This window comes from Cherax quadricarinatus, chromosome 45 (assembly GCF_038502225.1).
Source record: "Cherax quadricarinatus isolate ZL_2023a chromosome 45, ASM3850222v1, whole genome shotgun sequence".
NCBI classification, from domain to species: domain Eukaryota; kingdom Metazoa; phylum Arthropoda; class Malacostraca; order Decapoda; family Parastacidae; genus Cherax; species Cherax quadricarinatus.
Window position 1 is genome coordinate 1,353,973 of NC_091336.1, and position 17,403 is coordinate 1,371,375.

Sequence of the window (17,403 nt, forward strand, 5' to 3'; positions counted from 1 at the left end):
TTACTCCACTATGCTATACCTTCCACAATTGTTACATTATTTTTCACCATCACCATCCGGTGACTTTATCATTTGAATGGTAACAATAAACTAGTTACAGTAAAAGGTGTATTATATAAATACATACTCAAAAGTTCTGTATTTAAAGAATTCAGGATGAGAGACTTAGCCTAGGATGTGATTCACAGCAGTGACTTATAAGTCACCATTCATAACAGAGGAGCATCTCATAAATCTTGGTACAGTGTTTCAGACTGGCATGGTGGGCTACCCTGAGGCCCTGACTGATCCATCATATTGTGGTCAGGTGCTGGTGCTGACTTATCCACTGGTGGGTAATTATGGTGTCCCAGACACCACCCAGCTGGACCAATATGGCCTTCCCAAGTAAGTAAATATTTTAAACCTTTTTTTTTCCCTCTTCATGTATAATCACTTTTATTGTAAGGTAAAAGGACACAAGTGCAACTAATGTGACATTTTATAGTGGCAACATTTCGCTCTCCAGGATCTTTATCAAGCCATTACCAAGTTGTAATGGCTTAATAAAGGTCCTGGAGAGCAAAACGTTGCCACAGTAAAATGTCACATTAGTTGCACTTGTGTCCTTTTACCTAACATATTGTCGGTAATTGTACCAAGTAAGTAAGTTTATTCAGGTATACACAAATACAGTTATAGATTATCATACATAGTAGCATATGTGTAGAGAACCTGGGATAACCCAAAAAAGTCAGACAGTGACTTATTTCCATTGGGGTCCTTTAACCATTAATACTTTTATTGTACTTCAATTTGTGTTGGTCATTTCCATCATCTACTTTCTTTAAGAAAGAACTTTGCAGATCTGAATAATTAGATACAGAATCTTTCAACTCGAATGGACCATAAAGTGCTTGGAGTATGTCGTATAACTGGGTTTGATCAAATCCTTGGATGAACAGTAATTCACATTATAGCATTCCCCTTTGAAGGGACATATTATATAAAGATTCCTCTATGCCAAGGATAGTTTTGTTTTATTTTGGACCAAAACTAACATAATATCCTAAGAAGCAAGATCACCACCCATCTAGAAACCCATCAGTTACACAACCCAGGGCAACATGGGATTAAACGAAGAACTGAACCCTGGATGACTACGGGTATATTAGATAATATGAAATTCAGAGACCAGCTGCTAAAAAGATTTAAAGCAAACAGACAGGATATTGCAGCACTAAATGAATTCCAAAGGGTGAGGAACAGAGTACAGAGACTTAAAAAAGGAGCAAAGGCAAAGCACTATTGCTCAAAAATTGGAGAGTATAAGCATTACCCCAGAAAGGTCTGGCAAAAACTAAAACAGTTGGGGTATAGCCATAAGCCAGTAGATAGGGCTAACGTAGTACTCATAATCGATAATGAGGTATGCCATGAAACATCTAAGGTGGCAAATTGCTTTAATTCCTACTACACATCTGTTGCATCAACACTAGTAAGTAAACTACCAGCTGCATCAAATACCTTTAACACAGACTCTGATAAGTTTCAAACATACTATACCAATAAAGGGGTAATCCCAAACAGTTGTCAACTAGTAAGTGTATCTCATGACTATTCAAAAAGAACTAAGCAGGTTAAACCCAACTAAGAGCACAGGCCCTGATAACATCCCGTCTAAGTTCCTAAAAGATGGTGCTTCTGAACTGTCAATCCCTATTGCTCGCATAATAAATCTATCAATCGCCACTAATACCGTACCGGGAGGGGTTCAAGGAGGCCAGAGTTACTCCTATCTTCAAGAAAAATAGTAGGTCTGATGTCAGCAACTATAGGCCTGTTAGTATACTCTGTATAATATCCAAAATTCTAGAGAGGGCGGTGTACTCTCAAGTAGTTAAGTACCTTAATGACAACAACATTCTCCATAGCTATCAGTCGGGCTTCAGAAGATCTTACTCAACCGACACCTCCCTAATTAATCTGATGGATTACCTGAGAACTGAAATGTCAAAGGGGAACCTCATAGGTATGGTAACCTTGGACCTGCAAAAGGCCTTCAATACTGTCAACCACAATATATTATGTAAGAAACTTCAAGCTATCGGTATAGGTTCTGTAGACTGGTTTAAGTCCTACCTTAGCAACAGGAGAGTGTCAAAATCAACTAAACGGAATCAGAACCCTTGCCGATAACATATGGAGTTCCCCAAGGTAGTATTCTTGGTCCCTTATTATTCTTATGTTATGTCAATGACATGCCTATCAGTGTCAAGTGCAAACTCCTACTGTATACAGATGACAGTGCCCTGTTAGTGTCAGGTAAAGACCCACAGGATATACAGTAGCTAATTTTTTAACACTGGAACTGGAGTCTTGCAGCAAATGGTTAGTAGACAACAAACTATCATTACACCTCGGGAAAACTGAAGCCATTCTCTTTGGCACGAAACATAAACTGAGAAGGGTAAATAATTTTAATGTCCAGTGTAAGGGGGAGCCCATCACTCCTGACATGCATGTCAGGAGAATTGATAGGGAACAGTGTAGTAAAGAAAGCGAATGCCAGACTGAAGTTCCTGTATAGACAAGTACAGTACACAAATAACCCACACATAGAAGAGAGGAGCTTATGATGACTTTTCGGTCTGACTTGGGCCATTTACAAAGTCACACTTTGTAAATGGTCCAAGTCGGACCGAAACGTCGTCGTAAGCTCCTCTCTTCTGTGTGCGGGTTATTTGTGTATTGTTCCAGTCACGGTATTGTGCCTTTTTTTTTTTTTTTTTTTTTTTATTTTTTAGACAAGTACAGTGTCTACCTACTGAGGCTCGCATGACCCTATGTCTAGCCCTTATACAATGCCATATGGATTACGCTTGCTCTTCATGGTACTCTGCCTTGACAAAAAAAACTGAAAGATAGACTGCAAATCACCCAGAACAAAATCGTAAGATTCATCCTGTGGCTGGGACCAAGAGAACATGTAGGCCAGGATGAATTACAGCAGTTGGATATGCTGAATGTTGAAGACAGAGTAAAACAACTGAAGCTAAATCATGTTTATAAAGTTGCTCACAAACAATGTCCAGAATATCTTGCTGTCAATTTTGTCAAGGTTGGGAACCAAAGCAATCATAGTACTAGGGGGAGAGAGCACAACTTTGTAGTACCCACAGTCATTGGCCAGGCTTCAAACACCTTTTATTGTACAGCAATAAAGGAATTGAACAGACTGCCCTCACATGTCAAAGCCAGTCATAGCATGAACCAGTTCAAGAAGAGTGCCAAAAGGTGTCTGATGAATGTAGCTACAGAAAGGGAGGGGAATGATTTTCTATTTTTTAGCTAACATACGTGTAAATTTGACCTTATTCCAATTAATGACCCTCGTATTGTAGATAGTCTTAATGACCCTCATGTAGTAGATAGTCTTTTTAGTATGATAATAAGATGTTATTTTCATTATAGAATAATAAGAAAATATTATATCCTTTATTATTATTATTTTTTTTTTTTATCACACTGGCCGATTCCCACCAAGGCAGGGTGGCCCAAAAAAGAAAAACTTTCACCATCATTCACTCCATCACTGTCTTGCTAGAAGGGTGCTTTACACTACAGTTTTTAAACTGCAACATTAACACCCCTCCTTCAGAGTGCAGGCACTGTACTTCCCATCTCCAGGACTTAAGTCCGGCCTGCCGGTTTCCCTGAACCCCTTCATAAATGTTACTTTGCTCACACTCCAACAGCACATCAAGTATTAAAAACCATTTGTCTCCATTCACTCCTATGAAACACGCTCACGCATGCCTGCTGGAAGTCCAAGCCCCTCGCACACAAAACCTCCTTTACCCCCTCCCTCCAACCTTTCCTAGGCCGACCCCTACCCCGCCTTCCTTCCACTACAGACTGATACACTCTTGAAGTCATTCTGTTTCGCTCCATTCTCTCTACATGTCCGAACCACCTCAACAACCCTTCCTCAGCCCTCTGGACAACAGTTTTGGTAATCCCGCACCTCCTAACTTCCAAACTACGAATTCTCTGCATTATATTCACACCACACATTGCCCTCAGACATGACATCTCCACTGCCTCGAGCCTTCTTTATATTATAATAATAAGGTAAAAGGACCCCAATGGAAATAAGTCAATCTGTCTGACTTTTTTGGGTTATCCTAGGTTCTCTACACATATGCTGCTATGTATGATAATTCTATGTAACTGTATTTGTGTATACCTGAATAAACTTACTTAATAAAAAATCAGAATAGAAAGCAAGAGTAATATAAGAGGGGCCTGAAGACGTGACTAATGAACAGAGGATATTTTATTTAGTGCCAAGAATGTCTGCATTGTTTATTCTGGACCCTGTTTTGAAATTGGCATGAAACTGGCCAAATTGCCAATTTGACCACTTTATTGGGTAGTTGAAATTGGTAAATAGATGGTTTCTTGTATTCAATTGATGGAAAAAAATGGAGTTCTAAAGAAATAGCTATGAGTTTGGCTGACTGGAACGTAGGAATTGGCCGAAAATTGGGCTCAAATTTGGCAAAATCGCCAATACGTATATATCGCTGAGATCGCTAACTTCGTAGGAGCGTAATTCCATAAGTTTCTGATCAAATTTCATACTTTTGGTGTCATTACCATTGGGAAAAGGTTCTCTACCATTTCATAAGATAAAATTATTTTTTTACCAAAAAATTTTGTGACACCAGGAGACACGGATTTCTGGTTACGACAGTCAACGGGATAAAAAACCTCATGTGTTTTCTCCAATTATTGCAACTTTTTAACAAATCCATTGAATCTTCCACTTTCCCATCCATACTCAAGATGGCAAGGGCCACCCTGATCCTCAAAGGAGGTGATCAAACTAAATTAAACACCTATAGGCCTATATCAGACTTGCCCTACTATCTAAAATATTCGAAAAATTAATTCACAAAGTGGTCACATGTGGTCATACCTTTCCTAAGCTCTCTGGGAGTTAGCATGGAGTGTTACAAAGCACCATGGCTTGTCGTAGTGCTTTAGAATCCCAGGTTCAGGTGTTGAAGAAGGAGGTTCTACTATTAAAGGAGGAAAATAGGAGGCTGAAGCTTTACTTAGAGGGGTTTGTGAGTGAGTGTGAGATGGATTTAGCTGGTAAGGAGGAAATGGTCACCAGCAGTGAGAGTGGCAGCTGCTTTAAGTGGCAACCTCTTCAAGGGGGGCTCCTTGGCGTGGTGAAGAGGCTCTTGGTCTGAGGAATTAGACCTATCGGTCTTCTTCCTCAGACCGAACCTAATTACCCCCCAATCTCCCCTCCCCTATCCCATCCTCCCCATCCTCCCCTTTTTCCTTTCCTCCTCCTCCTCCCCACCCCTCCCTTTTGCCCTTCCTCTTTTTGTCCTTTGGGATTTCTCCCACAGGCGCGCTAGTTCCTAGGTAGGGGAAAGGATACCGGGGTCCATCCCATTCCGTTGAGGTTCTTAGCGGTGGCGTAGCTTGCCGTGGGATCTGGATGGCCTGGGGATGTCCCGATCCCTCTCCGGTATCCCGGAGTAGCTTTGGGTGTCTTTCAGGCGACGAGTGTATCTCTGGAAGCCACCTTTCGGATTCCGGGGGTGGTGGCCGAAGGAGGTATGCTTTGTGGCGGATATCCGGCCGCCCTCTCTTTTGTCCACCGAGGTAGCTCGGCAGATGTGAGGTTGCTATCCCGGATTGTTAGTTTACTAGCATGATGGGTAGGGTATGGCACGGGTTTCATGCTGCATCTGCGCTACTTGCGGTGCTGAGGTCCTCTTGGGCGCGCAGGGAGATTTCTGGCCCTTTCATTCCTCCTAGGAACTATCCCTCCCCGGTCCCCCCTTTTTTTATTCTTTTTTTTTATTTTTATTTTCTTTTCTTTCTTTTTTTTTCTTAAAAACAAAAAGAAAGAAGTAACCTAACCATGGCAGCCCTAGTCCATGAACCTGGTACCCCCGGGCCCCTTCTTGATACCGCACCCCGTTCTGACCTCGCCTCGTCTTTGGACCACTCTTCAGACATTCCTCATGCCTCTGTACCTATTGCCGGTGCTGTTTCCTCACCCGCTTCAGGTGCTGAGGCCTCGACTGACTCCTTTGATTTATAGGACCTTCGCTCTCCTCTGACTATGCTTCCGGCCTCTCCCTCTATGGTGCGGCAATTTTCAAATCGCCGACCCGTTCCACGTCGGACCAACTCTGGTCCCACGCCTAAACGCCAACGACAATTACCTGCTGATGATACTTCTCCACCTTCTCATTCTTCTCAGAAACGATCGACACGTCCTTTACTACCTTTCCACGCTCGGTTTCAGACTGAACAATGGACTAAATTCTTCACTTTACGACCAACTTCCTCTACTGCCTATCTTTCTGACCATAGTATTGGCAAGGCACTCCTATGCCATGTTGGTAAAGATATTTCTTTTCATGCTCTTAAGAGCGGTACGTGCATCATTACCGTACAGAATGCTACCCAGACTCATGAGCTCTCTCGTCTTTCCCATATCGATACTGTTCCTGTCACTCTTGAAAAACATCATTCCCTCAATTCTTGTAGTGGTACCATCATTCTGCCCCATACCATAGTTCAACAAAATTTCCAGACATGTGGCACTGACATTCTAGAACAGCTGGAACTCCAGGATCTCCCAATCCTCAAGGTAGACACTTACGTTCTTCCTGCCCGTGGGCGGAGACGATACCCTAGCAATGTGGCTCGTTTAACTTTTGACAGCCGAGAACTCCCATCCTCGGTTTATATAGCAGGACATCGGTTACAAGTTTGAAAGGTGATCCCTACACCACAACAGTGTAGAAATTGCTGGCGATTTGGCCATCCAGCAAAATATTGCAGATCTATCGCCGAATGCCCAGTCTGTGGTGCCGATGACCATTCTAATACGTCTTGCAATCGATCTCCCTCTTGCCTTAACTGTCATGAGGCCCACCCTTCGTACTCTCGCCATTGTCAGGTCTATTTAAACGAGCGGGAAATCCATTACCTCAAAGAGACAGAAGGTCTCCCTTATGCCATGGCAGTTTCTCATCTCCGCCTCCAAGGGAGACTCCCACGTGTTTCTTATTCCCGTGTTTCGAAACGTCCCCCCACTTCTGGTATCCCATCTTCTACACCCACCTCTGTGGTTACCTCTCCCATAATCACTCCTGTATCTAATCCTTTTGCTGTCCTCGGCTCAGACGTCCCTACTTCAACGCCTCGGTCTAATCTCGCTTCTTCGAGTTCTCTCTCACAAGCCTCAGTATCGACGAGACCTCGTACGACACCTCCTCCCAATCGTCCCTCTACTTCTCAAAAGTCAAAAAGGTCTGTTAACACCTCCTACCCATCTTCCACCTCCTCATTTTACCCTCCCTGTCTCTGTCCCTGGTTCTTCCCCTCTCACTGGCTCAGTTACAAGTGTAGAGGTTCACCCTCCTCCTCGTACTGTACCTTCCTCCCCTGTTCCCCCCCAAGTTTCTTCCTCTTCTGCCACCTCTCAGGTTCCTGCCTCTTCTGTCCCCTGCCATGCTTCTCCAGTTCCCTCCACCCTTTCGCCCCCCCCCCCTACCTCGGTACAGTCCAATACAGTTCCAATCTTTACTCATCCTCCCCCTACCATTCCCAATATTGTCTCCCATACGACATCTCTGAATTCCGAAACACTTGAAGCAATCTCTGAATATATTGCAGAGACCAAACCATCAATGGACACTGATCCACCTTCCGCTCTTTCTCTCTCCTCTGCTCCATCTGCGCAACTCCTTTCTTCACAGCGCACCGTTCCTTTGCTGCTTGAACGTTTTCCACTGCCTCCGCATGTGGACTTTTCTAACCCCTCTAGTCCGTAGGAACCCTTACCTGCGGATTTCAAGTATCTTTATCATTGCCAATCATGGCCTATTTACAGTGGAATATACGCGGCCTCAGGGGTAATCGGGGTGAGCTTCAGATGTTACTCTCCCAGTTTGCCCCTGTTGGTGTTTGCTTACAGGAACCAAAATTACACTCTGCTGTTATTTCTCACATCTCAGGCTATAATTTATTGTATTCTTCAGATCCTTTTCCTGATGGGACCTTTAATGAAAGTGCCCTTCTTCTCCGCACTGATGTTCCGTACCATCAGCTATTTGTTCATACTTCGCTGCATTACACAGCAGCCCGTATCCACTTACATAGGTGGTATATGCTCTGTTCTTTATATCTCTCTCCTTCTCGGGCATTATCTATTCCGGATTTTGCCTTCCTTGTTTCGTCATTACCGCCACCGATTCTGTTACTTGGTGATTTTAATGCCCACCATTTCCTCTGGGGGGGGGGTCTCACTGTGATTCCCGTGGAATTCAGTTAGAGGCTTTTCTTGCCACCCACCCCCTCCATGTTTTAAATACAGGTACTCACACCCATTTTGATCCTCGGACTCATACTCACTCTTGCATCGATCTCTCAGTCTGCTCTTCCTCCGCCGCATTAGACTTCACTTGGTCTGTTCTCCCGGACTTGCATGACAGTGATCATTTCCCAATCATTCTTACTTCCCCTTCATATTCGCCACCTCTTCGCACCCCACGCTGGCAATTTAATCGGGCAAATTGGAACCTTTACTCACACCTAACTGTTTTTAAAGAGGTTCCTTCTTCATCCTCCATCGATGAGCTTTTACACCTCTTCTCGTCCTCCGTTTTCACCGCAGCTTCTCATTCTATACCCCAAACTTCGGGCAGGCATTCTCAGAAATGCGTGCCTTGGTGGTCTCCTGCTTGTGCTCGTGCAGTACGTTTGAAACACGCTGCATGGGGCAGGTACCGGTACAATAGAACCACAGAGCGACTCCTTGATTTTAAACAGAAGCGTGCGATCGCTCGCTGTGTCATCCGTGATGCTAAACGCACTTGCTGGCGAGATTGTTTCCACCATCACCTCTGCTTCCTCTATGAGTGCAGTCTGGAAAAAAGTACGAAAACTGAGTGGTAAATATTCTCCTGACCCGGCTCCTGTTCTGCGGGTTGCCGGTGTTGATATAGCAAACCCACTAGATGTTGCCAATGAAATTGGCAATCATCTGGTCCGTATTTCTCAGGGACTCCATCTATGCCCCTCATTTCTTTCCTCAAAGTCTGCCAGAGAGTTAGCACCCTTGGACTTTTCTTCTCTCAGAGAAGAACAGTATAATGTGCCTTTTACACTTCAAGAACTGGAGGCAACACTCTCAGCTTGTCGATCATCAGCAGCTGGGCCCGACGACATTCATATTCGTATGCTACAACATTTACATCAGTCAGCCCTTGCAGTCCTATTACGCCTTTACAATCTTATTTGGTCACAAGGAGTTCTTCCACAGCTGTGGAAATCCACCATTGTTCTCCCTTTCCGCAAACCAGGCACTACGGGACATGAAACCTCCCACTATCGTCCCATTGCTCTTACCAGTGCAGTTTGCAAAGTAATGGAACGCCTAGTAAATAGACGTTTAGTGTGGTATTTAGAGACACACAACAGTCTCTCCACTCGTCAATATGGCTTTCGTAAGGGACGTTCTACCATAGACCCCTTACTACGCTTGGATACATATGTTCGTAATGCCTTTGCGAATAACCACTCAGTTATTGCCATATTTTTTGACCTTGAGAAGGCATATGACACAACTTGGAGGTATAATATTTTAGCCCAAGCCCACTCCTTAGGCCTTCGAGGCAATCTACCATCCTTCCTTAAGAACTTTTTAACTGACAGGCATTTCCGTGTTCGGGTTAATAATGTGCTCTCCCCGGACTTTATCCAAGCTGAAGGTGTCCCCCAGGGATGTGTTCTGAGCACAACACTTTTTCTCCTTGCTATTAATGATTTGGCCTCTAGTCTTCCATCAAATATTTGGTCATCACTCTATGTTGATGACTTCGCTATTGCCTGTGCAGGCGCTGACTGTCACCTCATTACAGTTTCTCTCCAACATGCAGTCGACCGTGTTTCCAATTGGGCCACCACACGTGGGTTTAAATTTTCCAGCACTAAAACCAACCAAATCACTTTCACTAGACGCTCTGTCATCTCCGATCATCCTTTGTACCTCTATGGCTCCCGTATCCCTGAACGTGATAGTCAAGTTTCTAGGCCTCCTCTTTGATCGTAGGTTATCCTGGAAACCTCACATTACCTCTCTGAAGCCAACTTGTCACAGCCGGCTGAACCTTCTTAAAACCCTTGCTCATCTTTCATGGGGAGCTGATCGTCGAACCCTCCTTCACCTACATTCCACCCTTATTTTATCGAAACTTGATTATGGTGACCAGATCTATTCAGCGGCATCTCCTGCTACTCTCTCTAGCCTTAACCCCATTCATCACCAAAGGATTACTTTTATGCCTTGGTGCTTTTCGCTCTTCCTCTGTCGAGAGCCTCTATGCAGAAGCGAACGTTCCATCCTTATCCGATCGCCGTGATGCCCATTGCCTGCGCTACTATGTATGCTCTCATGATCTCCGCAATCCTTCCATTTATAGAATGGTCACTGATATTAGTAGACATTCTTTATTTGTTCGCTGCCCCTGTTTACTCCGTCCCTTCTCTCTTCGCCTTCATTCGCTCTTGTCTTCTCTTCAACTACCACCTTTCTATGTACATGTAGCATCTCACTTTTCCCTACCCCCCTGGGAAGTTCCAGCTGTTCGAGTCTGTTCTTTCTCCCTCCCTTGCTCGAAAGCCCAACTGTCTACGGTCGCTTCCCGCTCTCTTTTTCTTGACCACTTTCACTCTCATTCTCATGCCATTGCTGTGTACACAGATGGCTCTAAGTCTTCTGACGGCGTAGGATTCGCAGCAGTGTTTCCGGACAGCGTCGTACAAGGGCATTTACTATCTTCGGCTAGTATTTTTACTGCTGAATTATATGCCATCCTTACAGCACTTACCCGTATTGCATCTATGCCTGTGTCATCATTTGTGGTTGTCTCAGACTCCCTTAGTGCTTTACAGGCTATACAAAAATTTGATACACCTCACCCCTTAGTCCTCCGTATCCAACTTTGGCTACGCCGCATCTTTACCAAGCATAAAGATATTGTTTTTTGTTGGGTCCCTGGTCATGTTGACGTACAGGGCAATGAACAGGCAGACACTGCTGTGCGGTCAGCAGTACATGACCTACCAGTTTCTTATAGAGGTATTCTATTTACGGACTATTTTACTGCAATATCTTCCCACCTTCACACCCGTTGGCAACAACGTTGGTCTACTATGCTCGGCAACAAACTTCAATCTATTAAACTGAGTATAGGTTACTGGCCGTCTTCTTATCACCAGTGTCGAGGTTGGGAGACTACTCTCTCCCGTCTTCGCATTGGCCATACTCGTCTTACTCATGGATATCTCATGGAGAGGCGTCTTGCTCCTCTCTGTGAGAATTGCCAAGCTCCATTATCAGTCAGCCACATTCTGTTGGACTGCCCACTTTATCAACGAGCACGCAGAATTTACCTCTGTCGTCGTCTTCGCTCCGCTGCTCTCTCTTTACCTTCCCTTCTCGCTGATGGACCCACCTTTCATCCGGACTCTCTCATTGACTTTTTGACAACAACTGACTTACTTCACAAATTCTGATACCTTCAGCCCTTTCTACTTCAATCTCTTGCTACCCTCTTCCCCCGTACTATCCCCTGCCCCGCTGTTTTCTGTAACCTGCTGATCATCCCCCCTCCCTTCTGCCATCCAATTCCCTTGCTTCCTTCCCTACCCTGCAGCGCTGTATAGCCCTTGTGGCTTAGCGCTTCTTTTTGATTATAATAATAATTTAAGTGGCAAGTGGTTCACAATTCAGGAAGAAGGAAGATAAGGAAGATTAATATAGAAGATGTGAAGGTAGGAAATCGATTCTGTTCTCCAGGACGAGTGTAGTTCATTGGTTAGTAAGGTTGAAGGTACCACTGATTCCCCTGCTAATCAAGGTAAGAATATTATAATTGTAGGAGATTCTCAGGAAAGATATATGGACCGTGCTTTTTGTAACAGGGATAGAAAGGTCAGACAGAGGGTGTGCCTCCCAGGAGCTGGTGTTGGTGACATTGTCAGCAAGTTGGATAATAATATGTCAGTTAATGGGAACAAGCCCATTATCTGTCTTTGTGCTGGGGTAATGGCATTGGGAAGGGCAGGAGACAGGAGCTGCTGGATAGGTACAGGTCAGCCATAGAAGTAGTCAGGTCTAAGGGAGGGATCCCAGTCATATGTAGCATCTTGCCTAGAATGGGAGTAGGCAATGAATGGATGTCTAGGGCAATTGGTATAAATTGCTGGCTAGACGGGTACTGCAAGGAACTTGCAATCCCATTCATTGATAACTGGGACAAATTCTATGGCAAACATGATATGTATGCAGGGGATGGGGTTCATCTCTCTGGGGATGGAATGGTTGTATTAGCCAGTTCTATTAAGAGGGTAATTGATGACTTGTCTAGGACCTTAAACTGATAGATTATAGAGGTATGGGTGTTTGTGGGAAACAAACAGGCTGCAGCATTAGGGTTGAAAACAGCAGATTTTACCAGGATACCTCAGGGATATGTTTAAAAGACAATATTCAAAACAAAGTTGCTAGTGAAGGCAAATCAATTGATCAACAAGCATAGAGATAGTAGAGGGCAACGAGTGACTAGCTCCCTTAAGGTTTACTATACAATAGTAGGAGTTTAAGAAATAAGATAGATGAGCTAAGATTACTTGCAAGTGCAGGTGATATACATATTATTGCTATAACAGAGACCTGGTTCAACCTGAAAGATAGAGAAATGCCTTCTGAATGCAGCATACAGGGTTATAAACTATTCCACACTGATAGGGTCAACAGGAAGAGTGGAGGAGTGGTGATGTATGTCAGAGATAATTTAAATTGTTGTCTTAGACATGATATAAGATTAGAAACATCGAACACAGATTCTGTTTGGCTACAGTTTCTTGAGGGTTGTGACAAATTGATTTTGGTGTGATTTATAGGCCCTCAAACCTTGATAGGGAGTGCAGTAAGCTGCTATGGGACGAAATTCATGAGGCATCTAGATATGAAAATGTGTTAAAGGGAGATTTTAACTTTAGACAAATTGATTGGAACAATATGACAGGAAATCTCGAGTCTAGTGACTTTCTTGATACAGTTCAGGATTGCTTTTTAGAACAGTTTGTGATAGAACCAACTAGAGGAAACAATCTGCTTGACTTGGTTCTTGCCAACAAAGAGTCACTAGTTAATAAGCTTGAGGTTAATGATGAGCTTGGGGAAAGTGATCACAAATCATTTAGTTTCAATATATCATGGAATTACCCAGATAACTGCAATCAAATCTGTCCCAGACTTTCGCTTGGCCGATTTCATTGGAATGAAAAATTACCTGGGTGGGCTAAATTGGGATGACCTGACTGTAGGTCAGGTAAGTGATCTTGGTTGCCAATATGGCATTTTTCAGAGCATAGTTCTAGCTGCCCAGATAACTTTTGTTCCGCGTAGGGAAATTAGATCTAACAAGAATGATCCCAAATGGATGAACAATAGATTAAAACATCTCATTGGTCAAAAGAGAGGCATATTTAGGCGTATCAAAAGAGGGGATGGGCAGCTAAGAAATCAGTAAATTCAATTAACCCTTTGAGGGTCGACAGGCCCTCTCCGAGACTTGTTCTCAGGGTCGGCCAAATTTACAAAAAAAAAAAAAAAAAAAATCTTATGAAAAGATAGAGAATCTTTTCCTGGGCATAATGACACCAAAAGTATGAAATTTGATGGAAAACTTACGGAATTATGCTCTCGCAAAGTTAGCGGTCTCGACGATGTTTACGCATCGGCGATTTTGCCCACTTTGAGCCCTATTTTCAGCCAGTTCCAATGTACTAGTCGACAAAAATCATAACTATTTCACTAGAACTCCATTTTTTCTATCGAATGAGTACAAGAAACCACCCATTTACCAATGTCAACTATCCAATAAAGTGTCCAGAATTTAGCAATTTTGCCAATTTCACACAAATTTCAAAAGATTCTAATTTCCGAATAGGGTCCAGAATAAACAAAGACATTAGTGGCACTAAAATAAGTTCTCTGTTCGTTAGTCACATCCCCAGGCCCCTCTTATATTTCTTTGGCTTTCCACTTAGAATTTTTATTCTTATAAAAAATAGAAGATTTACTGTTATGCAGACTACTGCATTAGTGTAGAAATGGTATAAATAATATCAGCACACTTGTGAAAGAATATTAGACTCACCAGTTGGCTTGTATTGGACGCTTGGCATGATTTGTTTACTTTTTGACTTTGGTAAAAACCGAACATTTCTGTTACTTTGCGCTCAATTTCAAGGTACTTTCCATTGTAAAATCAGTCAAAATCATCTCAATTTCTGTAATATGCCTTCCAGTCTATAAAATGAGAACAAGAGAACTAGAATACAACAATAAATACCACACGAAAATACAGTGCAAAGTCGCTGTTTTATTCCAAAAACACGGTCAAATTTTTTTTTTTCTCATTACGCACTGTGTGCTGCAGGATTTTTTTTTATACTGTGCACACTGACCACATAGACCCATTCTTTCATATGTAGGCCTACCAGCTTTCTCTCACTAGATTTGAGGGCACTAGAATTTAGGCGTACTAGTACGTCCAAAAACCCTGGGTCGTAAGCCGTACTAGTATGGCAGAAACCCTCAAAGGGTTAAAGAGAGAAATAAAAAAAAGGTATAAGAAAAGCAAAAAGGGATTGAGGCTAACATCACAAGGGATTCAAAGACTAACCCAAAAGGGTTCTTTCAGGTATACAGAAGTAAGATTAGGGACAAGATTGGCCCACTTAAGAGTAACTCAGGTCAGATCACTGACAGTGATAAGGATGTGTGTGAAATTCTCAATACCTACTGCAAGGGAGCTAGGTGCCCACAGAGGGTAAGAGCAAGAACACCTAGGGGGGGGGGGGAAATTAATAAATAAAGGAACAAATACACAAGGCAGAAGAAAGACATCTCCTTGCCAACCTCAACAGAACACATGACCATAACACAAGGCACAGATCACTCTTTGATGTTCCTCGTGTCCATCTCACACTATGCAAAAACTCAATGCACATAAAAGGCCCTAAAATCTGGAATTCATTACCTGTAAATATAAAAGAAACACTACCTGTTTATAAATTAGTCTCTTCTCAAAGATCACTTACTCACCCAAAACCAAATAAATACTGAATAACTGAACCTTATAAATTGTATATCTTAAATGTTTCTCACAATTATATCACATAAATGTTAAATCTAAAACCCAATCTAACTTTATTATTTTTTAAATACACTACCTAACAGAATACTCCATTCGACTGAATGTACAGCAATGCATGCAACCATATGACCTGTCTTTGTAATACTCACTTGTGCTTTATTGTTATCTGTTTACAATAATGTTTTATCACTGATTTCATCATTGCTTAGTTAATCTTAAGTTAATTTTAAGCCAGCCCATAATGCTATACATATAAGTGGCTTTGGCATGCTGCTCTTACCTGCTCTTTGTTATTTATTTATTTCCCCCCCCCTCGGTGTTATTGCTCTTACCCTCTGTGGGCACCTAGCTCCCATGCAGTGCTCCTCTTTCTTAGTATTTGACTGGCTCCTCCTCCTCCTTACTACCTTCCCCACTACTACTTCCTTGTACCTTCACTACCACTGCTATTGCTGCCACTGCCCTATATATACCCTTCCTGCTCTCCTTTTCATTTGTAGGACTTTGTAAATGGTCCAAGTCGGACCAAAACGTCGGCATAAGCTCCTCTCTTCTATATGCAGGTTATTTGTGTATCGTTCCAGTCATGGTATTGTGCCTTTTTTTGTTACGCATGCCAATTTATTTATTTATTTATTTATTTAATTTGAACATACATACAGAGGTACAAAAAAATACAGGTAAGAGCAGCATGCCAAAGCCGCTTGTATGCATAGCATTATGGGCAGGCTTAAAATTAACTTAAGATTAACTAAGCAATGATGTAATCAGTGATAAAACATTATTGTAAACAGATAACAATAAAGCACAAATGAATATTACAAGGACAGGTCATATGGTTGCATGCATTGCTGTACATTCAGTAGAATGAGTATTCTGTTAGTGTATTTAAAAAATAACAAAGTTAGATTGGGTCTTAGGTTTAACATTTATGTGATATAATTGTGAGAAACATTTAAGATATACAATTTATAAGGTTCAGTTATTCAGTATTTATTTGGTTTTGGGTGAGAAAGTGATCTTTGAGAAGAGACTTGAATTTATAAACAGGTAGTGTTTCTTTTATATTTACAGGTAATGAATTCCAGATTTTAGGGCCTTTTATGTGCATTGAGTTTTTGCATAGCGTGAGATGGACACGAGGAACATCAAAGAGTGATGTGCCTTGTGTTATGGTCATGTGTTCTGTTGAGGTTGGCAAGATGTTTGAGGGGAGGGTTAATATCAGAGTTAAGTGTTCTATGTATGTAATAGGTGTGGTAATAAGTATGGATGTTTTGTATGGTGAGTAGGTTTAGTGTTGAATATTGGTGGAGTGTGCTGCCTGTAGTGGGAATTTGTTACCATTCTGACTGCAGCCTTTTGTTGGGTAATAAGTGGTCTGAGATGGTTAATTGTTGTTGAGCCCCATGCACAAATTCCATAGGTGAGATAGGGGTAAATAAGAGAGTGATATAGGGCCAGGAGGGCTGACTGTGGAACATAGTACCGTATCTTCGATAGTATGCCTACAGTCTTGGAAATTTTCTTAGAAATTTGTTGTATATATGTATGAAATTTGAGTCTATTATCAAGGTGGATTCCTAAGAATTTTCCCTCTGTTAGCTTTGTGATAGGTGATCCATTTATCATTATGTTAAGAGGGACATCTGTAGCTCTGTTACCAAACTGAATGAAGTGGGTTTTGTCAATGTTTAGTGTAAGTTTGTTAGTCCTCATCCAGGTAGATATTTTCTGTAATTCGGTATTTACAGTATTGGCTAGCATGACTGGGCTTGGGTGAGAGAAGACGTATGTAGTTATATTTATTTTTATTTATTATCACACTGGCCGATTCCCACCAAGGCAGGGTGGCCCGAAAAAGAAAAACTTTCACCATCATTCACTCCATCACTGTCTTGCCAGAAGAGTGCTTTACACTACAGTTTTTAAACTGCAACATTAACACCCCTCCTAGGTAGTAGGTTGGTAGACAGCAACCACCCGGGGAAGTACTACCGTCCTGCCAGATGACTGTGAAACAGAAACCTGTAACTGTTTTGCATGATGGTAGGATTGCTGGTTTCTTTTTCTGTCTCATAAACACACTAGATAACAGGGATATCTTGCTACTCCTACTTAACACTTTGGTCACACTTCACAGACACGC

At 42.3% G+C, this 17,403-nt stretch overlaps 1 protein-coding gene across 1 annotated transcript in view; it reads left to right on the top strand.

Moving 5' to 3' along the window:
- Positions 1–17,403, top strand: part of r (carbamoyl-phosphate synthetase 2, aspartate transcarbamylase, and dihydroorotase rudimentary) — a 1,183,622-nt gene that overhangs the window by 396,004 nt on the left and 770,215 nt on the right. The window contains exon 3 of the mRNA XM_070094236.1: positions 246–387. Coding sequence (XP_069950337.1) covers positions 246–387 — 142 coding nt within the window. The remainder of the gene's footprint in view (positions 1–245; positions 388–17,403) is intronic.